The sequence below is a fragment of the Mercenaria mercenaria genome, chromosome 1 (genome assembly GCF_021730395.1).
Source record: "Mercenaria mercenaria strain notata chromosome 1, MADL_Memer_1, whole genome shotgun sequence".
In the NCBI taxonomy this organism is placed as follows: domain Eukaryota; kingdom Metazoa; phylum Mollusca; class Bivalvia; order Venerida; family Veneridae; genus Mercenaria; species Mercenaria mercenaria.
The window spans coordinates 58,468,217-58,493,104 of record NC_069361.1 but is presented as its reverse complement, the minus strand read 5'-3'; the positions used below and the strand labels follow the sequence as shown (position 1 = coordinate 58,493,104).

The following is a 24,888-nucleotide window of genomic DNA, read 5'->3' as shown; positions in this document are numbered from 1 at the left end:
TTGACAAGAACGTCTTCCTCCGCTGCCGCCAACATCGTCTTCTTGCCAGGCTTTGTGTGCTGTAGGGGTACACGCCCATATAGCTTATCAAGCAGTGTAGTTCTTGGCATGCTGCACACTTTTGCAGCTGCTTTTTTGGACACACCGTCTTGCACTAGCTGTACTGCGCGTGCCATCTTTGACAGAGAATACTGTTTTCGTTTAAGTTTATTTTAAAACTGCAAAACAAAGTGACGCTTTATCATTAACTACGACGATCATAATGAAAAATATCACTTACCATGATAGTGCGTGTCAAAGTCCTGTTAAAAAAAATGTGCGAAAAATGATTGCATCAGGTAGATAAATTAGGAGAAGGAGTCAACAAACGTCATAAATTACATCAGAAACGACGTCATTGCAGTTTAATTGACAGCATGGAAATAATTGACAATTATTCATCCAAGGTGTCAATAAAACCAGGGTGTCGATAAAACCCGGGTTTGCTCTATTTCTAGATAGTATAACTTTCATGGATTTCTTGGTTATGTTAATCAGCAATTGAAAGAATAGAATTTCCAGTCACATGTTATTTTATCTTTAATAAAATTTGAAATATACAAATTAATGGCCCCATAAAATAGCCATTTTTGCCGATAGTAGAAATGGTATGCTCACAAAATTATGTTTTTAGATAAGTGTCTAAAGGGCAGTAAGTTAGTTTTACATGAAAGCCATTCTCAAGCCTTTCATAACTCTGAAAGAATTTTTAAAATCAGACCATTATTGAAAAAGATATGGCAGTTTGAAATTTAAGAAAATGGCAGACAATGAAGGCAGCCATTTTTGTGTGTATATGACGTCATTTACGCACTCCTGAATTCTTTATTTAACAAATAACCTTTTAAATAAATTAATTTCATATGTTTCTTGAGTATTATAAGCTGTAAAACATGGTAACTTCTTTTGTTATAGCTGGAAAAAGTAGAAAAATTATTTTACAGAAATAAGTAAAGAAAGTTCAAATATGTATCTAGAAATTGAATAAATCCATCATTTTGTTTTTGTTGCCATGGAAACAAAATGGCCACCATTTTTATCAAATTTTTAAATGCACATAACTTTCTCACTTTTAAGCCAATTTTGAAAATTCTTTCAATTCTTTAAATGATTTAAGAAACTCTAGCAGACGGAATTATCATAAGAACAACATTGCCTTTTCCTTTAAATTGTTCCCTGCAGGTGAGGAGATGACTCTCTTGTGAATAGTACTGTAGTCAGTTACTGTAGTCAGTTAAATATACAGAGAAGCTGCCAAAAGCATAGTCACAAAATAATGTTGTAATTTAAAATAGATGCTGTTTTAGCTGTACCCAGTACTTCAAGATTTACTAATAAGATATCAACTTAAATAATACTAATTTGACTATCAATATTGAATATACATTAGAGTCTGTTAAAACTTTGAAATAGTGTTAGTATGCCTTTTTAAAGACCTTTTTGCACCTTTTAAAAAAAATAGAAATTTACATGACATGTATTTGTAAAACCTGTTCATCCAGAAGTCTAAAGTGATATATGTAGTGTTATTTTCAATCAGTGAACCATTTAAAATTTCTTCTTTTTTTTCAACAGATAACACAGGAGCCTTCTAGGTCAAAGTTGTTACCAGATCCTTTGACATACCCATACATTCAGCCACCATATACTCTTGTCATTGAATTGACTGATGTGCTTTTACATCCAGAATGGACAGTGAGTTCTTTATGTTTCATTATGTTATCATTATAATCTTGCAAATCAAGTGTAGGGGGCATTGAAAAGAGACAGTCAGTCATGTGTATAGGAGAGCAGACATAGTGGTCCAGTGGTAAAACTACCTGACCTCGAAACCAGGGGTTGTGAGTTCGATCCCCTGCTGCTCCAACTTAAATTACAAACACTGTGATAAGAGTCCCATGTATGGGTGCTTTCCCCCTTGTCACACAAAAGAACCAGGGAAGCTTCTGGAATGTCTTCTGTATCTGGCACTATCCTCCAATTAAAATTACTAACAGTCTACTGGAGGACTCGCCAATATGGGTTTCTGGTGTCTGTATCTGGCACTATCCTCCAATTAAAATTAATAACAGTCTACTGGAGGACTTGCCAATATGGGTTTCTGGTGTCTGTATCTGGCACTATCCTCCAACTAAAATTACTAACAGTCTACTGGAGGACTCGCCAATATGGGTTTCTGGTGTCTGTATCTGGCACTATCCTCCAAGTAAAATTACTAACAGTCTACTGGAGGACTCGCCAATATGGGTTTCTGGTGTCTATATCTGGCACTATCCTCCAACTAAAACTACTAACAGTCTACTGGAGGACTCGCCAATATGGGTTTCTGGTGTCTGTATCTGGCACTATCCTCCAATTAAAATTACTGTCTACCGGAGGACTCGCCAATATGGGTTTCTGGTGTCAGTATCTGGCACTATCCTCCAAGTAAAATTACTAACAGTCTACTGGAGGACTCACCAATATGGGTTTCTGGTGTCTGTATCTGGCACTATCCTCCAATTAAAATTACTAACTGTCTACTGGAGGACTCGCCAATATGGGTTTCTGGTGTCTGTATCTGGCACTATCCTCCAAGTAAAATTACTAACAGTCTACTGGAGGACTTGCCAATATGGTTTTCTGGTGTCTGTGTCTGGCACTATCCTCCAATTAAAATTACTAACAGTCTACTGGAGGACTTGCCAATATGGGTTTCTGGTGTCTGTATCTGGCACTATCCTCCAAGTAAAATTACTAACAGTCTACTGGAGGACTCACCAATATGGTTTTCTGGTGGCAGCTATAAATATGCTTACAAACATCTGTAGGAGTCACTTAAAAGGGACAGTCAGTCATGCATATTGGAATCATTTAAGAGATGTTCAGTCATGCATATTGGAGTGGTAAGGTTAATCTGCAATAGTGAAGAGACACAGTGGTCCTGTGGTAACACCGTCTGACTGCGAAAACAAGGGTTTGTGAGTTTGAACCCCTGCTCCTCCAGGTCAGAGACCACCAATTCAAAAAAGTACAGGGAACTTACTGGGAATGAGGTAAGTGTATACCTGGAAATAAGGTAACGTCTGTGCATTCTGATTGGTCAGTCATGTAAACAAACCCAGGAAGTGATTATTTTTTCAAAATTGATATATTTTTACTGCATTTACAGTATTTTATTATATATTTTGACAAAATTTTCTACATTCTATGTGTATTGAAAAAAAGTTTTATCAAACGAATTTCTCCCGCCATGTCAATGATGTAAACAGGGGGTCATCTCATTTACACGAAAATTACTTAAATAAAGTATCACTATTCATATGTTTTTCGTCCGATATTTTGGTAGAACTAAGATAGTTCTTGAAAAACTTGTAATTAGATATACATGTTTCGATGTATGGAAGGCCGTACACGCCATAATGTTACAATGTAAGTCTGTGGGAAAACAATTGGTGGTCCCTAACCTCCAACTTAAAATTACAAACATTGGGATAAAACTCCAGTCTATAGGTGTGTTTACACCGGCACGCTTAAGAATCAGTGAAGCTTCTGAAATTGGAATGTCTTTTGTGTCTTGCACTATCCTCCTACTAACATTACTAACAGTCTTTTGGAGGAGTCACACGTTTGGGTTACTGGTGGCAACTATAAATAAGCGTCATTTAAAAGAGTGTTGCATATATTAAGTCTTTTTACAGTTGGTTAGTCCTGCCTTATAGCAGTTTTTTTACAGTTGGTCAGTCATGTGTATTTGAGTCATTTAGAGATGGTCAGTTATGCATGCAAAACAAATTTAGAGGGATTCAGACTTCATTCACATGATAACAATGAAGTTTAAATGTGTGTGACATGGTCACAATGAAGTGTAGATATGTGTGACATGATAACCATGAAGATGTTGTCACAATGAAGTGTAGATCTGTGTGACATGATAACCATGAAGACATGGTCACAATGAAGTGTAGATGTGTTTGACATGATAACAATGAAGACATGGTCACAATAAATTGCAGATGTGTGTTATATGATCACAATAAAGTGTAGATGTGTGTGACATGACAACCATGAAGTGTAGATGTGTGTAAGATGATCACAATGAAGTGTAGATATGTGTGACATCATCATCATGAAGCAAACCTGTGTGTGACATGATCACAGTAAAGTGAAGATGTATGTGACATGATGACACTATCATCGTGAAGTGTAGATGTGTGTGACCTTGTCGCAATGAAGTGTAGATGTGTTTGACATTATCGTCATGAAGTGAAGAATTATGTGATACTGTAAAATCATTTAATTTCGTGGCCATGAAATTTTGTGGTTTTTGTCAAGACGGCAATTTCATGGGGATATGAATTCGTTGATTTAAACTTTTGAACATAAAATGAATGGGAATTTTACACGTTCGTTGGGATCAAATTTCGTGGATTGGCTCAACCACAAAATCCACGAAAATTAATCCCCCACGAATATTAATGATTTCACAGTATTATAACCATGAAGTGTAGATGTGAGTGAACATTGTCAGTTGTGTTCATGGTTATTCCAAGCATTGGCAAAGTTGAGCACCCTTAGACAGATTTGTATATGGGATTGATGGGATTCCAATGAAAATTCTTAAAACGGAAATATTCTTTAGGATCAGTGTGCATTGCAGAGTTATTTGAACTTTGACAAAAAGATTTCTTTTTTCATAGTAATTCATGCAGTATGCTTTCAACATTATATTTGACAATTTCCTAGACAGATGACAACAGAGTTTAGTAGATACTGTGCCTTTAGTTAAATCTTGGAGAATGTGGATTGAACTGTTTGCCACTTGATTAGTTGTCTAAAACTTTGTAGATGTAGCCAGTTAGTTAATTCCATTATTAGTCTTTACAAGTAAAATAGTGTTCTTTGTTATAAGACTATTTTTGCAAAGGTAGAAATTGTTCTGTTGGTATATCCAGTGTAGATTTATGAATCAGAATATACATTTTTATTACCAGGTGTTATATTCTCATTTCAGTATAAATCAGGATGGAGATTTAAGAAACGACCAGGAATTGATTATTTTCTTCGGACAGTAGGTCCTCCAACCTTTGAAGTGGTCATATTTACGAAGGAATCAGGAATGGTAAGATTTTAACCTACGGACAAAAGTATCCTTTAGAAAACAGCCCAAATAGTGTTTGAAAAGCAAGCTGCTGATTTTAGCTAGAGCTAGTGACGTGCTTTTAGGGTCTTTCCATGATAGTTTGGTCCAACACATACCTATCTTATTGTATAAATTATTCAAATGACAAAAGTTTCTAAATGTTATTTACTGATAGAATAATTAAATGATGGAAGTTTTTCACTTTATGGCTTCTAAGGGTAACAGAAAATAGTGAGAAAATAATCTGCCAAGCAGTAATAAGGAACCATACAATTTTTGTGGAGAGGGCATATAGATTTGGTCTTGTCCGTTCGTCTGAAAAAAGTATTTGATATACCGTAAAAACTGGGAATATATTACGCAGTTTTTTTACAATTTTTTTCATTTTCGCAAAGGGGTGCGTAATATATACACCAAGGTATAGACATAGTACTAGAGCCGTTTCATGCAATCGAATACCACCGGAAGTAGAACATTTATGTCAACACCGGTTTCGTATTCACGTGAAAACGGCCGAAAACTGAGTGGTTATCAACAAATTATAAAGTTACGGGTACCATGAGGATTTTTCGTGCATTTAAACGGTAAGTATAATGTTTATGGATGATTCAATACAGTATGAAAGTAAACTGTTACGCTTTATATGGAAATTATGAAAGAAAATATTGACTTTCTACTTTCACTTTCAGTGTCGCTTTTTAAATTGCCAAAATATGTTTTTCTATTAATTTGTTTTTTCTTGTTTTTTGTTTGTAGATACATAATCCTATAGCAAATTATTGTGTGAAATGACAGCTTATTTAAAGAATCTGTGATTAACTGGGCCTAAGTTTACTGATTTTTCCATTTAGAGTGACCTTTGACCTTATAATAGCTTATAGTCTGTTCTCTGTATTTTAGCTGAAGTCAGAACAGAATGTAATTGAGTTAAAATGAATTTTCAGAATAAACTGTTGCAAAATGTAGGAATGGAATAACATTATATATTTATTATTAGTTATAAAAATATTATAATTATCCCAATTTTCAGACAGAAGTACAAGTGAACAAATGACACATTACAGTGGCTGCAGAAGCTTTAAAAGTTATATAGAGCAGGGACAGTCAAACCAATGGGATAATGCTTCTATTTAATTTCTATTTAAAGGCAATTTATACAGGATGGGAGTGTCACATACAATGTTTTACAATTTACATGTAGTTTTATCACTCTTTATGATGTTGAGAATAGATAAGTCAGGGACATCTAAATAACACAAGCTATTGACAGTTGATCTATATAAGGCAGCATTTAATAAAATGCAGTTAATGAATGACTTGCTTATCAGTATTCAAAAGAGCAAACAGTTGACAATTAACAGGCAGACCATTCTTTTAAATGACACCATAAATAAACTTTCATAATTTGTTTTTCTTCAACTTCTGGATTTAGGCTGGAAGCCATTCCAAACTATGAACTGGTAAATTATATACGGAATCATGTAATGATTATGGATGGAATACATTATACTTTTATGGACAGTAATAATTTGAAATAATAATAGTTTTTAAGATCAAGGTGTTATGGTGATGTTATAAAGTTGGTGTTATGGTTTTTGCATGATGAGTCTTTTCACAGATTTTATTATTTTATACATGTCAGGGTGTCCAACATGTCTAGTCAAGTTGACGGAAGTGGAAGATGGTCTAGTGATACAGTGGTGTATGAATGATACTATTTGATAAGTTTAACATGTCAAAGGTAATGTAATGCCAGTTATTGAAATTACATTCCCCTAAACATTTAACAGATACACAGTGTAAATGTAATAAAATGATTTTATGTAAGTTTCATATAGGATGGTACAGCCAACCATTTTGAATTAAGAAATTTTGACTTAGGTAAAGATATCTATTCAGACTTCTTAAATCTTAGACCTTCACATGATATGGGATAAAAGAACTACTATTGCCAGCCACTAACGATATTTCAAAGTTTTTAAACACACTATAGCAATAACCATTTTGTTAAAATATCTTGTTAATGCAATGTTTTCTTGATATCTGTCAATTGATGTTTTCAATGGATTATAGAGTCCTAATTTAATGTAAAGTCTGTATTTTTCAGTAATGGAAGTACAAAATTTGTAGGAAGTTGTTTCTTTATTTCAGTGTTAAATGTTCTGTGGATTCATATGATGAGAATGACAGTGTTGATGTGTATGATTTCATTAAACACAGATATTGATATCTTCAGGTAATTGTTTACAATTTTCAAAGAGTTACAATGTAATTCAGTTGTTGATTTGGTATATTACTTCATGAGGCTGGTGTAAAGTTTGTTTCACATGAGACCAATGGTCAGGTATGATATATAAACTTTACACTTGCAGTAAGAAATGATACAGTACCAAATAATTACAGACTTAAGAATATAACATTCCAAATATCTTACATTTTTCACTGAAATTAATTCAATAAGTAAAGGCAATTCTGTTATTGTAAGCTTAAAAAGGTGAATGTAAGATAAAAAATTTAAAATGTCAAGTATAATGTGGGTTATTTTCAAAGGAATTTAAGATATAGTATAAAATAAAGCCTGCCATCATAATATTCCAAAATACAAAAAATATGCAGGCTATATTGGAGTCATACATGTCTACCTGTCCACCTCATATCTTCTAAACTTTTTGAAGGATTTTCATAAAATTAACCCAGTTAAAAATGCAGAGTGCACACGGCATGTCACTAATTCAAAGGGAACTGATAACAAGAGAAACAAATATAGGAAAGCCATTTGAGAAAGAAATTAGAAAATTGTATTATCATTTGATAAGTCTGAATACTGGCCTGAAAAATATCCCACAGGTTATCTCTGCAGCTTTTTCATTGGTAAACATTGAGTTAGAGGTATACCCTTGTGAACATCTAGGGCCAGCATAACCTTCTTTCTATAAAAAAGGATGTGAATGTTCCAATATTGCTTTCATGTAGATCTATAATTAGAAATATATTTATATGACTTTTCCTCTTTAATTGCATGGCGGATCTTTATTAAACTTGGCTGAAAGGTATTTATTCAAATTTGTTAAAATCGGGGCACTTTAACCATTGTATCTTTTTTTATATCAAACACTAATGTTACTATTCATCTTTCATTGTGTCATACATATATATAAATTAGGTCAAGTGAGTGACTTATGGTCACTATTGGCCTCTTGATATATTCAACTAAAATGGGTCTTATGCATAAGATATATTGAAGTTTTATTAATCCAGTAACAAATTGAATTTTATTCTACTTAATATTCAGAAATATACATATTTTGAATATTAAAAAGCTGCAGACATCTCGAATGCAGAGTTACTACATTATGCATTTGTTTCTTCAGATATGCCTGTGAAATTTTCAGTGTCACCATTCAGATATGGTTCAAGATCAGTGTCTGCAACTTGCACAGTTTAGTATGGAGGAGCCTACAGAATCAACTTTGTTACATATTTGCTGTTATTGTAGGACACACATATAGAGAGCAGCAAGTCCTGTCCAGCCTAGCATGCAGATGTGATTCAGAAACTCGGAGAATATGTAAACATTACACTGTTATAATTTTCAAAATACTGTGTCTTGTAGTGTATCAATACTGTATTGTATCAGTTTATAGCACAGTTTGTTCACAAATCAAACTTAAGTCATAATGATCAGTATTATCAAAATTATTATTCTAACACAACCAGCAAATAACCTACATACATGTAGAGCAAAATCTATCTCTGGTTATTCTGCAATAAACCACTCGCGTGCAATGATGTCATCCGTTCCAGGTGCGTAGCACGGTCGTAAAAAGTAGTTATGTCTGCCCCCCCTCTGGGGGAGACATATTGTTTTTGCCCCGTTCGTCCGTCCATACGTCACACTTCATTTCCGAGCAATAACTGGAGAACCACTTTACCCAGAATGTTGAAACTTAACAGGATGATTGGTCAAGAAGAGTAGATGACCCCTATTGATTTTGGGGTCACTCCGTCAAAGGTCAAGGTCACAGGAGCTTGAACATTGAAAACCATTTCCGATCAGTAACTAGAGAACCACTTGACCCAGAATGTTGAAACTTAATAGGATGATTGGTCATGAAGAGTAGATGACCCCTATTGATTTTGGGGTCACTCCGTCAAAGGTCAAGGTCACAGGAGCCTGAACATTGAAAACCATTTCCGATCAATAACTAGAGAACCACTTGACCCAGAATGTTGAAACTTCATAGAATGATTGGTCATGAAGAGTAGATGACCCCTATTGTTTTTGGGGTCACTCCGTCAAAGGTCAAGGTCATAGGGGCCTGAACATTGAAAACCATTTCCGATCAATAACTAGAGAACCACTTGACCCAGAATGTTGAAACTTTATAGGATGATTGGTCATGTAGAGTAGATGACCCCAATTGTTTTTGGGGTCACTTCGTCAAAGGTCAAGGTCACAGGGGCCTGAACATTGAAAACCATTTCCAATCAATAACTTGAGTACCACTTGACCCAGAATGTTGAAACTTCATAGGATGATTGTACATGCAAAGTAGATGACCCCTATTGATTTTGGAGTCACTCCGTTTAAGGTCAAGGTCACAGGGGTCTGAACATAGAAAACCATTTCCGGTCAGTAACTTGAGAACCACTCAACCAAGAATGTTGAAACTTCATAGGATGATTATCCATGCAGAATAAATGACCCCTATTGTTTTTGGGGTCACTCTGTGAAAGGTCAAGGTTACAGGGGCCTGAACATTGATAACCATTTCCGATCAATAACTCCAGAACCTCTTGATCCAGAATGTTGAAACTTCATAGGATGATTGAACATGCAGAGTAGATGACCTCTATCGATTTTGGGGGCCACTCTTTAAAGGTCAAGGTCACAGGAGCCTGAACATGGAAAGCAATTTCCGATCAATAACTTGAGAACCACTTGACCCAGAATGTTGAAACTTCATAGGATGATTGAACATGCAGAGTAGATGACCCCTATTGATTTTGGGGTCAGTCTATTAAAGGTCAAGGTCACAGGGGCCTGGTCATGTAAAATTATTTCTGGAAAATAACTTGAGAACCTCTTGACCTAGAATGTTGAAACTTAATAGGATGATTGGACATGCAGAGTAGATGACCCTTATTAGTCCCCTACTGGTTGAAAACCAGTTTCAGGGACTATAGGAATGCACTTTTCTGTCAGTCCGTCTGTCTGTCTGTCCGTCCGTCCGTCCGCAATTTCGTGTCCGGTCCATAACTCTGTCATCCATGAAGGGATTTTAATATAACTTGGCACAAATGTTCCCCATAATGAGTCGACGTGTCATGCGCAAAACCCGGACCCCTAGCTCAAAGGTCAAGGTCACAATTGGAGGTCAAATGTCAACAGGGCTTTTTTCCTGTCCGGTCCACAACTCTCCCATCCTTGAAGGGATTTTAGTATTACTTGGCACAAATGTTCCCCATGATGAGATGATGTGTCATGCGCAAATCCCGGACCCCTAGCTCAAAGGTCAAGGTCACAATTGGAGGTCAAAGGTCAATAGGGCTTTTTTCCTGTCCGGTCCATAACTCTCCCATCCATGAAGAGATTTTAATATTACTTGGCACAAATGTTCCCCATGAGGAGACGACGTGTCATACGCAAAACCTGGACCCCTAGCTTAAAGGTCAAGGTCACAATTGGAGGTCAAAGGTCAACAAGGCTTTTTTCCTGTCCGGTCCATAGCTCTCCCATCTATGAAGGGATTTTAATATTACTTGGCACAAATGTACCTCATAATAAGACGATGTGTCATGCACAACTTTCAGACCCCTAGCTCAAAGGTCAAGGTCACACTTAGCAGTCAAATGTTAACATAGCATGAACAGGGTCTGTTTCGTGTCCGGTCCATAACTCTGACATTCATTAAGGGATTTTAATATCACTGAGCACAAGTGTTCCCCATGATGAGACGACGTGTCATGCGCAAATCCCGGACCCCTAGCTCAAAGGTCAAGGTCACAATTGGGGGTCAAAGGTCAACAGAGGTTTTTTCCTGTCCTGTCCATAACTCTGCCATCCATTAAGGGATTTTAATATTACTTGGCACAAATGTTCCCCATGATGAGACAATATGTCATGCGCAAAACCCAGACCCTTAGCTCAAAGGTCAAGGTCACAATTGGAGGTCAAAGGTCAATAAGGTTTTTTCCCTGTCCGATCCAGAACTCAGTCATCCATCAAGGGATTACAATATTACTTGGCGTAAATGTTTCCCATGATGAGACGACGTGTCATGCACAACACCCAGTACCCTAGCTTAAAGGTCAAGGTCACACTTTGAGATCAAAGGTCAAGAGGATTTTTTTCCTGTCCGGTCTATAACTTTGTCATGCAAAGCAGGATTTAGATATCAGTTGGCACAGATATTCCCCTGGATGAGACAACATGTCATGCGCAAGAACCAGGTCCCAAGGTCTAAGGTCAAGGTCATATTTAGAGGTCAAAGGTCAAATTCAAGAATGACTTTGTACGGAACATTTCTTCTTCATGCATGGAGGGATTTTGATGTAACTTGGACCAAATGTTCACCACCATGAGGCACCCTTGTTTTTAGAATTACGTCCCTTTGTTGTTACTATAAATAGACTTTATTGTAACTTTTTTAGTACTGGCGGTAGAGAAAAATCGAGACCACTTTTCTGTGGTACAGCATGCATGTTACATCCAATTTATAGGTGTATTTTGACCTATCTCTACCTGGTAAAGAGTTTCTTGTGGACTTATATTATATAGATTTTTTTTTTTTTTTTTTTTTTTTTTTAATGATTAATTTCCCTTTGTTGTTACTATAAATAACTTACATGATAACATTTTTATAATCAGCCAAAAAAATTCAATATGAAAACAACTGTGGGTTTTTATATATGCACATTTTAATCCAAGTGTGTTGTTATAACATATTGTATATGTAGTACAATATTGTTTATACATCATTGACAGATATCAGTTCATTATGTTATACCGCAGTAGAGAAAATTAGGTGCCTTCCAGTAGGGGACTTTGTATTGCATGGCAATACTTCATTCACTTGTTTATTTTGAGGTCACTTGATGAGCGGGATGACTGGACATGCCAAGTAGATGATCCCTATTGCAGCCAACCATCAATGTCTCTTTGACTTTCGCTCCTGACCCCTATTGACTTCTTGCCTATAGGACTTTGCATGTGCTTTTTTACGAAAGCAATTTCTAGTTACCATTTTTTCTAACACTGTTGATACTAGTATGTCGTGTTAGAATTGAAATAATAAGTTCCAAAGTGTGGTTTATCATAGAATAACCCGAGTTTTTCATTCTTATGCGAAACAATATTTGGGTTATTCTACGATAAACCACGTTTGGGAACTTATTATTTCTTAAATAATTTGTATGGTGACAAATTTAATTTCATGCAATACCACAGTAAAATGTTTGATAATTTTTGCTTTTAAAGTTGTAAGTTTAAGGTTGGCATAAAATGTTTTTCTCTTTCATAAATCTAAAAAGTGATTGGTCATTATAATTGCAATATCATTTTAGTATGACAAAGTTTATATTGAACTAAAACACCAGTGTATATTTTTGAAGCACACAATGCATTTTCTTCAGCCTTAAAACATTTGTTTATCGTAAGTGTCATGGTCCATAACTTCTCAATATTACTTGTGTTTTGTACTTTTTAGTTTCACTGAAGAATAGGTAGAGGTATTGCACATCCATTTTTTAGCATCCTGATTTTGAAGAGTGTTGTATGTAAGCTTTTATCTCAGAATTATGTCTCTTCCAAAGGTGGGGAGACATATTGTTTTTGCCTTCTCATATGTCCGCATTAAGCCAGTACGGCTTTTACAGGACTAGCTCCTGGCCAGATTTTGATGAAACTTCATAGGACGGATTATTATCAAGCATAGAGTTGTGCATATCACTTGCATGTTCCGTTTGGCTGCACTGAATTGCAGTCAGAGCTAAAAATAGAAAAATCTTGACGGCTTTCACAGGTCTACTTAACAGATTTTGATGAAACTTCACAGGAGTGATCATTACCAAGCATATTTGTGCATATCCCCGACACTCGGTTTTGCTGCACAAAATAGGCACCTTAGGTAAAGGTATACATAGATGGGAGACATGTTTTGACATAAACACCTAAATCACCTACCAGTTTGCTAATGAAAAATGCATCAAACTTCTTACACTTGCAAACTGTAATAATTTGACATTAAATGCACTGGTTCCATAACTGCATTTGGCTCTTTTACAAAATTATTACCCTTTTTTTACCATAGAAATATTTTGTGTAACATGTTACCTCATTAAGCATCATAAGAGCAGAAAGTTCTATGACTCAGAAATGTTTGCCATTTTTTACATGTAATGTGTATGTTTTCAGTATTTTATATTGTCATTACTTTTTGTTGTGCCAGTTTGCAGAAGTGAAGACTTAGTTATCCAAATGGTGTGCATGTGTCTGTCCTGATTTGTTTGTCTGGACAATATATTATTGATAAATCTTCACTAAACTTTGCAGGTTAGTTTCCTTAAGTTCCCTGTCAACTTCGATAGAGGCACGGTTACATTAGAAACACTACAGTGATGTAACCACTGTACTAGTCAAACCTTTCGTATCTCTGATTTTTATCACATTACAGGCTACTGGTCTTTAGCAGCCTTCATAAAACTTTCATGAACATTTTACAAAAATGTTGTATTTGGTTTTGAATTGGCATTATTCAAACATTAAGAAGTAGTACTATAAGGCAAGATTTGACGTCATGTCCAGTACTTTTTGATTTTCTCTGTTACTATGAAATTGCCTTTTCCTAGAAATTGGCTGGCTTACTTTTGGTGAACTTATGTTTTTCATGAATTGTAGTTATGTTCTTTATCTCATGAGAATGTCCATTTTTATGAAATTTATATTTTTTACTGTCAACAAAGTGCAATACCACATATTTATCACTTTCATTAACATACTTGTACTTTATTCATAAAACATTATATAAATCGTTATATTTCATATGGACAGAATTAAATAAATATCTAAGAACATCAGTGTTTTCTGATTGCTAGATGAAACAGACCATAAGTCAAGTTAGGGTCAATTCTGACAGTTTATATGCAATTGATAAGGGAGATAACTAGTACTGTCTTAAGTAACCAATATTTACTTACACAGTTACCTTCCCTTTACACAAGTAGGACTATTTGTTGTTGATCATCTTTTTAACATTATTCCATTACTGATGACAGAACATTGAAAACAAAAGTTGTTGTATCATGCACTTAGATCATATATAACAATATATACATTTTTATTCCATTTTTAGCTCACCTGTCACAAAGTGACAAGGTGAGCTTTTGTGATCGCGCGGTGTCCGTCGTCCGTCGTCCGTCCGTCTGTCCGTAAACTTTTGCTTGTGACCACTCTAGAGGTCACATTTTTCATGGGATCTTTATGAAAATTGGTCAGAATGTTCATCTTGATGATATCTAGGTCAAGTTCGAAACTGGGTCATGTGCCTTCAAAAACTAGGTCAGTAGGTCTAAAAATAGAAAAACCTTGTGACCTCTCTAGAGGCCATATATTTCACAAGATCTTCATGAAAATTGGTCAGAATGTTCATCTTGATGATATCTAGGTCAAATTCAAAACTGGGTCACGTGCCATCAAAAACTAGGTCAGTAGGTCTAAAAATAGAAAAACCTTGTGACCTCTCTAGAGGCTTCATGAGATCTTCATGAAAATTGGTCAGAACGTTCACCTTGATGATATCTAGGTCAAGTTTGAAACTGGGTCACGTGCCATCTAAAACTAGGTCAGTAGGTCAAATAATAGAAAAACCTTGTGACCTCTCTAAAGGCCATGTTTTTCATGGGATCTGTATGAAAGTTGGTCTGAATGTTCATCTTGATGATATCTAGGTCAAGTTCGAAACTGGGTCACATGCGGTCAAAAACTAGGTCAGTAGGTCTAAAAATAGAAAAACCTTGTGACCTCTCTAGAGGCCATAATTTTCATGGGATCTGTATGAAAGTTGGTCTGAATGTTCATCTTGATGATCTCTAGGTCAAGTTTGAAAGTGGTCCGGCTGAAAAACAGTCAGTAGTCTAAATAGAAACCTGTGACCTCAGAGCATAATTTCAGGATCTTATAATTGGTCAGATGTTCATCTTTATGACTAGTCAAGTTTGAAAGGGTCACCTGCAAAACTGTCATAGTCTAAAATAGAAACCTTGACCTCTCTAGAGGCCATAATTTTCATGGGATCTGTATGAAAGTTGGTCAGAATGTTCATCTTGATGATCTCTAGGTCAAGTTTGAAAGTGGGTCACGTGCTGCCAAAAACTAGGTCAGTAGGTCTAAAAATAGAAAAACCTTGTGACCTCTCTAGAGGCCATACCTGTGAATGGATCTCCATAAAAATAGGTCAGAATGTTCACCTTGATGATATCTAGGTCAAGTTTGAAACTGGGTCACGTGCCTTACAAAACTAGGTCAGTAGGTCAAATAATAAAAAAAAACCTTGTGACCTCTCTAGAGGCCATACTTTTCATGGGATCTGTATGAAAGTTAGTCTGAATGTTCATCTTGATGATATCTAGGTCAAGTTTGAAACTGGGTCAACTGCAGTCAAAAACTAGGTAGGTAGATCTAAAATTATTAAAATCTTTTGACCTCTCTAGATGCCATATTTTTCAAAGGATCTTCATGAAAATTGATCTGAATTTTCACCTTGATGATATCTAGATAAGTTCAAAACAGGGTCACGTACCTTCGAAAACTAGGTCAATAGGTCAAATAACAGAAAAACCTTGTGACCTCTCTAGAGACCATATTTTTCAATGGATCTTCATGAAAATTGGTCAGAATTTTTATCTTGATAATATCTAGGTCAAGTTCAAAACTGGGTCACATGAGCTCAAAAACTAGGTCACTATGTCAAATAATTGAAAAAAAACGACATCATACTCAAAACTGGGTCATGTGGGAAGAGGTGAGCGATTCAGGACCATCATGGTCCTCTTGTTTAAATATTCTTTAGATTAGGTACTATGCTCAAGGTAGAGCTTCAAACATTTTTTCCCAGCTTGATAACATGTAAATATCAACGAAAATCGGACAATTTTTAATCCCCCGCCGTGGCGGAGGGATTATAGGAATGGTCTGCGTCCGTCCGTCCTTCCGTCTTTCCGTCCTTCCGTCCTTCCGTCCGTCCGTCCTTCCGTCCGTAACAAAATCGTGTCCGGTCCATATCTCCTAAACCCCTTGAAGGATTTTCATGAAACTTTGGTCAAATGATCACCTCATCAAGACGATGTGCAGAACCCATGAGTCAGCCTTGTCGGTTCAAGGTCAAGGTCACAACTCAAGGTCAAAGGTTTGAGCCTGCCATTTTGTGTCCGCTCTATATCACATAAACCCCTTGAAGGAATTTTATAAAACTTGGGTCAAATGATCACCTCATCAAGACGATGTGCAGAACCCATGAGTCAGCCATGCCGGCTCAAGGTCAAGGTCACAACTTAGGGTCAAAGGTTTTGAGCCATCCATTTTGTGTCCGCTCTATATCTTCTAAACTCCTTGAAGGATTTTCATGAAACTTGGGTCAAATGATCACCTCATCAAGACGATGTGCAGAACCCATGGGTCAGCCTTGTCGGCTCAAGGTCAAGGTCACAACTCAAGATCAAAGGTTTGAGCCTTCCATTTTCTGTCCGCTCTATATCTCCTAAACCCCTTGAAGGAATTTTATCAAACTTGGGTCAAATGATCACCTCATCTAGACGATATGCAGAACCCATGAGTCAGTCATGCCGGCTCAAGGTCAAGGTCACAGCTTAGGGTCAAAGGTTTGAGCCCTCCATTTTGTGTCTGCTCTATATTTCCTAAACCCCTTGAAGGAATTTTATAAAACTTGGGTAAAATGATTACCTCATCAGAACGATGTGCAGAAATTATGAGTCAACCATGCCAGCTCAAGGTCAAGGTCACAACTAAGGGTCGAAGGTTTGAGCCTTCCATTTTGTGTCCACTCTGTATCTCCTAAACCCCTTGAAAGATTTTCATCAAACTTGGGTCAAATGATCACCTCATCAAGAACTCATGAGTCAGCCATGTCAACTCAAGGTCAAGGTCACAACTGAAGGTCAAAGGTTTCAGCTCTGTATCTCCTAAACCCCTTGAAGGATTTTCATGAAACTTGGGTCAAATGATCACCTCATCAAGACGTTGTGCAGAATTCATGAGTCAGCCATGTCAGTTCAAGGTCAAGGTCACAGCTAAAATCAAAGGTTTACCCTTTCACTATCCATAGCAGTGGCGGGGGATATAGCTGTCTTTCAGACTGCCTTGTGTCAACAGTTACTGTCAGGTGTTTACATTTTGGAACCTGCTTTTTATCCCCCGCCGATGAAATCGGGAGGGGGGTATTGAAATGGCGTTGTCCGTCAGTGCGTCCGTGCATCCGTCTGCAGCCATATCTCAGTAACTAGCAGGTAGAATTTCATGAAACTTGAAATAAACATGAACCAACATACTGCGATGATGCCCGTCAAGTTTTTTTTTTTTTTTTGATTGGTCAATTTTCCTAAAAGTTATTGCCTTTGATTTAATGAAAAATGCCCAAAAATGTCCGTCCACAGCCATTTCTCAGTAACTATCACGTAGAATTTCATAAAACTTGAAATAAACATTCACCAACATACTGTGATGATGCCATTCAAGTTTTTTTTTTGATTGGTCAATTTCCCTTAGAGTTATTGCCCTTGATTTAAAGAAAAATCCACATCTGCAGCAATTTCTCAGTAACAAGCTGGTAGAATTTCATGAAACTTGAAATAAATATGAACCAACGTGTCTGGTCCATATCTTTGTCATCCATGGATGGATTTTCAAATAACTTGGCATGAATGTGTACCACAGTAAGACGACGTGTCGCGCGCAAGACCCAGGTCTGTAGCTCAAAGGTCAAGGTCACACTTAGACGTTAAAGGTCATTTTTCATGATAGTGCATTCAGTAACAAGCTGGTAGAATTTCATGAAACTTGAAATAAATATGAACCAAGATACTTCGATGATGCCTGTCATTTTTTTTTTAATTGGTCAATTTTCCTTAGAGTTATTGCCCTTTTATTGTTTAAAAATCTACAGATTTGTACATAACAAACCAACCAATTGGTAGAATTTCATTAAACTTCTTTCATTCTTTTCCATGAACATTTATTATAAACATGTAAAGTTGTGTACCCACACCTGGTCACCACCTTGCCTTGGTCACACAACCTCCCCCTCCCCCCCACCCCCCTAAAAAAAAAATTCATTCCTTTTTATTTTTTCCAAACCTTCCATGAATATTTATCAACATACAAAGTTGTACCATTCCCCCACCTCAATCCTCCACCCAGTCATGCCCAACACCCCAAGCATGCATCACCCCCCCCCCCCCCCCCCCCCCCCCCCCCCCCCCGGCATCCACAGACTTTGTCCGGAGCATATCTTCTTCATGCATGGAAGGATTTTGATGAAACTTGGCACAATTGTTCACCATCATGAGAAGGAGTGTCATGCGCAAGAACCAGGTCCCTAGGTCTAAGGTCAAGGTCACACTTAGAGGTCAAAGGTCAAATTCAAGAATGACTTTGTCCGGAGCATATCTTCTTCATGCATAGAAGGATTTTGATGTAGCTTGGCACAATTGTTCACCATCATGAGACAGAGTGGCATGCACAAGAACCAGGTCCCTAGGTCTAAGGTCAAGGTCACACTTAGAGGTCAAAGGATACAAGAATGAAAAATTCAAGAATGACTTTGTCCGGAGCATATCTTCTTATGCATGGAAAGATTTTGATGTAGCTTGGCACAATTGTTCACCATCATGAGACAGAGTGTCATGCACAAGAACCAGGTCCCTAGTTCTAAGGTCAAGGTCACACTTAGAGGTCAATGGATACAGGAATCAAAACTTTGTCCGGAGCATTTCTTCTTCATGCATGGGGGGATTTTGATATAACTTGGCACAAATGTTCACCACCATAAGACGGAGTGTTGTGCGCAATAACCAGGTCCCTAGGTCTAAGGTCAAGGTCACACTTAGAGGCCAAAGGTAAGATACAAGAATGACTTTGTCCAGAGCATTTCTTCTTCATGCATGGAGGGATTTTGATGTAACTTTTCACAATTGAACACCATCATGAGATGGAGTGTCATGCACTGGTCCCTTCTTTAGAATTACTTCCCTTAATTTTACTATAAATAGCTTATATTGTAACTTTTTCATTACTAGTCGTATGGAAAAATCGAGACCACTTTTCTGTAGTACAACATGCATGTTACATCCAATTCTGAGGTGCATTTTGAGCTATCTCTTCCTGGTAAGGATTTTTGTATGGACTTGCAATTTTTTTATTTATTTTTATAGTATAGTTTTTGAACCGTCTGTCAGTCTGTCGGTCTGTCAGTCTGTCCGCAGTTTTCGTGTCCGGTCCATATCTTTGTCATCGATTGGCATGAATGTGTACCACAGTAAGACGACATGTCGCGCGCAAGACCCAGGTCCGTAGCTCAAAGGTCAAGGTCACACTTAGACGTTAAAGGTAATATTTCATGATAGTGCATTGATGGGCGTGTCCGGTCCATATCTTTGTCATCCATGGATGGATTTTCAAATAACTTGGCATGAATGTGTACCAAAGTAAGACGACGTGTCGCGCGCAAGACCCAGGTCCGTAGCTCAAAGGTCAAGGTCACACTTAGACGTTAAAGGTCATTTTTCATGATAGTGCATTCGTGTCTGGTCCATATCTTTGTCATCCATGGATGGATTTTCAAATAACTTTGCATGAATGTGTACCACAGTAAGACGACATGTCACGCGCAAGACCCAGGTCCGTAGCTCAAAGGTCAAGGTCACACTTAGACGTTAAAGGTCATATTTCATGATAGTGCATTGATGGGCGTGTCCGGTCCATATCTTTGTCATTCATGCATGGATTTTAAAATTATTGGGCATGAATGTGTACCACAGTAAGACGACATGTTGCGCACAAGACCCAGGTCCGTAGCTCAAAGGTCCTAAACTCTAACATCGGCCATAACTATTCATTCAAAGTGCCATAGGGGGCATGTGTCATCCTATGGAGACAGCTCTTGTTTGTTTGTTTTCTTTAAAGATTAACTTCCCTTAGTTGTTACTATAAATAACTTACATTGTAACTTTTTTTATAATTGACTGTAGGGAAAAACCAAGACCACTTTTCTGTGGTACAACATTGATGTTACTTTCAAATTTTGGGTGTATTTTAAGGTATCTCTACCTGGTAAGAATTTTTTTTGTGGACTTAGAAAAAATAAAAGAATTACGATAATTTCTAAAAAAAAACAACATTGTAAACAACCACAAAATTAAAATTCCATTTGCAAATACAGGTGCTAGTGTAAAGAAATTTGCTGTGACGGGCGTATATTGTGACATTCTGGCACTCTTGTTATTTATTTATTTTTTTTTTTCATTTTTAATTTTCCAAATTGATTTTGACTAATGAAATTATTTGCCTCTTGATTTTCTCGTTTGATGTGACCATAATTATGTTTGTTCGCACGTCTGTTAAAGCATACTAAGGTGTTGACAGCTTGAGAAAGTTCTCAAAGTATCTTTAAATATTGATGACATTTTTGAGAAGCTCATACCAATCTTAGATTGCCTCTCATATTGTCATATCGGAATACCTCTAGTAGGCAATCGTGGGCGTACTGCACAATATCCAGGAATAGAAAGAGAACTGATGAAGCTAGTCACCGATTGTCGTAGCAAAGGAATCGCCGTATCTTCCATCGAGTTACACCTGGAGGCCATGAAAGTCGCCAAGTCAAGTAGCCAGACAGAATTCAAGGGGTCACAAACCTGGGTCTACAATTTCCTGCGCAGAAACCAGTTATCAATTCGTCGCCACACCCACATTTCACAGAACTGCCCGAGGAGTTTGAAGATAATGCGATGCACTGGTTGTTTTCATATTTCTATGTCCGGGTTACACTCGATTGCCCTGGGTTTTTTTATTTACTGTGGGTGGGTTTTTTCTAAACTTTATTTGTCAGGGACCCAGTTTCATGTGTTTATATGAAACAATTAAGTATCTAACCTTTAATCCCCATGTAAATCGTGTTGTTATCGTTTATTTGTATCTGTGCAGACCAGGAAGTGTTTTGCATCCGCCATATTTTTTATAGCACGTTTTATGACGTCACGTAATTCATGACGTCAGAGTGTTTCTAGCAGTGCGTGTTTTGTACCTTAGGCTACCTACGGGTCATGTGGGATTAAAGATTTAACTATTATACTCTTTTAGCGCTCAAGCTCACCCTACTCTTTATTCTGTAATATAATACTTGTTTTATTACATCGTTCACATAATTGTTTCGAATCTAAAGTTAAATGTTTACTTTATATTATATGTATTATGGGAGGTGTCGGATATGTAGGATCCCCGTTTTGTACCTCTTTCCCGCACCCGTTCAGTGGTGTCGAATCTTGTGGGACGGGCAGATATTTAAGTGCCTGTCCGCTGTGGGAAGTCACTCCGCAGCTTGGAAATCTTAGTGTCAATAAGATCTACGCCATTTTGAAACGTATTTAAATTTAAAAGCATTAGTCAAAGCTATTCCTTGTTTACTATTTCTAGTCTGGTAAATCATATCTTTATTATAGCTCTGTCATACTTAATCAGTAATCAGCCTTAAGTAATAATTGCTACAATAAAAGTACATGCTTTGAATAGCTAGATTTTTTCTCTCTTTCTTTTCAAGTAGACATTATACTTATTGATAAGTAACTTGTAAGAAGTTAAGTTCTTTTTTTATCTGTCTGTAAACAAATTTGAAGCAAGTAGAAACTACATATATAGATTTCTGGATCTTCATGAATTAAGTAATTTTATTAGTTGTTTCTTAGTCGCCGACACCTCCCCGTATTTACACAGAATTTCATTGTTTTTGCCTTTATAAAACGCTCTTTGGTCTTTTCCTGAATAGCATTACAGTTGCTAAGAAGATCTTCGTGTATTTTTCGGTAGATTTTTCTATTTCTGCAAAAAATCAATGCTTAGGCCAGAGTTTTTTAATAACTTGGGTTACGGGAGCGCCGGTCCTAATTCTCCAAAAATCCAAATAAAAATAAAATTCAAAATTGCGATTTTATTTTTATTTTCCCCGACGCTTGCATCTACGTTCCGTGGTAGAAAATAAAACAGTGTCTATATTTACCTACAATAAATATCACAGCGCGTACAAAGGACTTCCGATATTCTCAAAGGACGACAAAATCAATACACCGTGACGTAACTTTACTAGAATGACGTGACTAGCTCCGCCCCATAACTAATCAAAGCGGTTTAACACTTGATGATTGACAGCCTCGTAAAAACTGCCGGCAGTGTTTGAAGTGTGCGAAAGTATTGTGTCTGATAGAGAACGTCTGTAAATATAAACCGTTATCCAGATCAGCTGACCTGTTTAGAAGGCGTTAATTGCAGACAACAAAAGGCTCGGATTAAATTGGTGAAACAAGCTCCTAAGTCGGAAGACAAAGTAACATAATTGTGGAAAATATATCGATAATTTCAGCACAAAAACCTCAGCAAGTAACTAATTTTAGCAAATGACATTTCACATCCAGTTTAAATTAATACACTTTTTCCGACTGGTAATAAATTTGCTACTTACTTTGGATTTTCATCAATGATAAATCCTTTTACAGTATTTTTAGAAGAAAAAAAAAACATTCAATTTGTCTCCTGACCTCTTAAAAACTGATATCTTTGACACATTTCGACCAGCACACGGCAGCTGACATCAAAAGGAGTGTCAGCAAAATTTTCCTTTATTGATTTTCTTTGATGTGAGATAAAAGTTAACTGGTTGGGTATTGCAAGGTGAATGACGTAATTTGACATAATTCTACTCCAAGTAAAATGTACTTCAGATTTTTTTAAGTGGATTTTCGTTTTGTAGCTGAACAACAGTAAGTCTGGTGATTTTAATAAAATGCTGACTGTTGCTATAAATTTAAAAAACAATAAAATATTTTTTGTTAAATAAGATGTTTTCTAATCAATCTAGTGGTCCTTTTCTCTAAATTCTATTACTTTATGCACTGTTCTGAACCAATTAGTATGATGATGAAAGTAATGATTCACGCTGTCGATCGCCACTTGAGCCATTTGCGACAAAAAATGAAATGTGGCTCTGAAATTTTCTAATTGGCGAAAATGGCCCGAAGCTATGTCTGTCTGCAAAACTATGAATATTGCCAGTTTTACGAACCAAAAGGTGTGAAAAATCGATAATCTGTGTAGACACAACATCCGTTATTGAAAGGGAGGGAGCCAATTTGCAAATTTTTTATTTGATCAGGCAGTTAATTGGCGATAATTAGATTATTGATTAACAAACTGGATAATTATAATCAACATTTTGTGCACTTGATACGATTTTATGAGCAGTCGGCCATTAGACAAATTTTCTATGATTGCCGAGGGTTAGTTTGGGCAAAAACAAATAAAAATGCTTAAGACAAGCAGAAATTGTAAGTATTGAATAGCTATGATGATAGAAAAGCAATAAAACATAGGTGTTTTATCAAATATTTAATTCTAACTTACGTTTTCTGAATATGTCACCCGTTTTCGCGACCATGATTTTCGGATATTTCTGTCATTTCTGACGAGATTTTTTAGTGCAATCTTAATAAAAAGCCAATAAAAAGTCTACATTTAAGAAAAATATGACAACTGTTGCAAAAGGAGCTCTTATTTTGAAGTATTTTTCGAGAATACAACATGCGAAGGCATCGAACCCCACCCACTTATAGGCAATGTGCAAAATAAAACACTGTTGTTTTTTTTAATTTTCTATTTTGACATCTTTATTTTCAATGTGATTTTCAGAATTTTTTTTATTAAATGGCAGAATGATGTTTATAAAAATGATAATTTTAGAAATTAACACAAATTTATTTTCTAAATAGCTTTTTAAAGGGTTACTAAGAAATATGTAATAACTACATTAATTTCTTGAGTAGTATGAGTACTTTGGTACATATAATGTAGTCCTACAAGAACATCAATGCTATGCTTTCACCGTTGTTGACCTCATAATTTTATCTTCGGAAAAAGCAGTGGCTCAGAGAAAAAAATTCCCAGTGTGACATCATAATTTATGATGATGATGGTGATGATGATGGTATTGAAAGTAACTGTACAAAGTGAAAATATGTAGGACTCCAAGAAAATTTAAGAGGGACTCCAAAATCTGAATGTTAGGCAGTCCTGACTCCATGAAATTGAATCATAATGGAAGCCCTGCAAGGGTACTGAACTCCATGTATGGGCCAATTACTTTTAATATTTTAAAACATTTGAAACTGAGTAATATTACAAAATCTTGAACTATTAAAGAAAAAGTATGTGTAAGTTTGAATGTAGTACCTTTGCTGATTGTTTTTAAAATTCGCAATTTAAATTTCAAGGTCTACCTCAGATTACTTTCAAAGTTGTAGCCAGATATGGAGTTCAGTAACTTTTTAAGAGACCCCTCACACTTAACAGGCTTGGGACTGTCTGGCATGTATTGTGTAAAATGGCCCATGTCGGAGCATAAATACATCCGTGCAGACTGATGATTGTCTGCACTGTTCGCTATTCAGTC

At 36.4% G+C, this 24,888-nt stretch overlaps 1 protein-coding gene across 3 annotated transcripts in view; it reads left to right on the top strand.

Moving 5' to 3' along the window:
• LOC123536435 (mitochondrial import inner membrane translocase subunit TIM50-C-like) overlaps window positions 1–24,888 on the top strand; it is a 164,039-nt gene that overhangs the window by 49,038 nt on the left and 90,113 nt on the right. For all 3 annotated transcript variants that reach the window (XM_045319631.2, XM_045319638.2, XM_053548913.1), the window contains 2 exons: window positions 1,615–1,734; window positions 5,033–5,140. In XM_045319631.2, coding sequence (XP_045175566.2) covers window positions 1,615–1,734; window positions 5,033–5,140 — 228 coding nt within the window. The remainder of the gene's footprint in view (window positions 1–1,614; window positions 1,735–5,032; window positions 5,141–24,888) is intronic.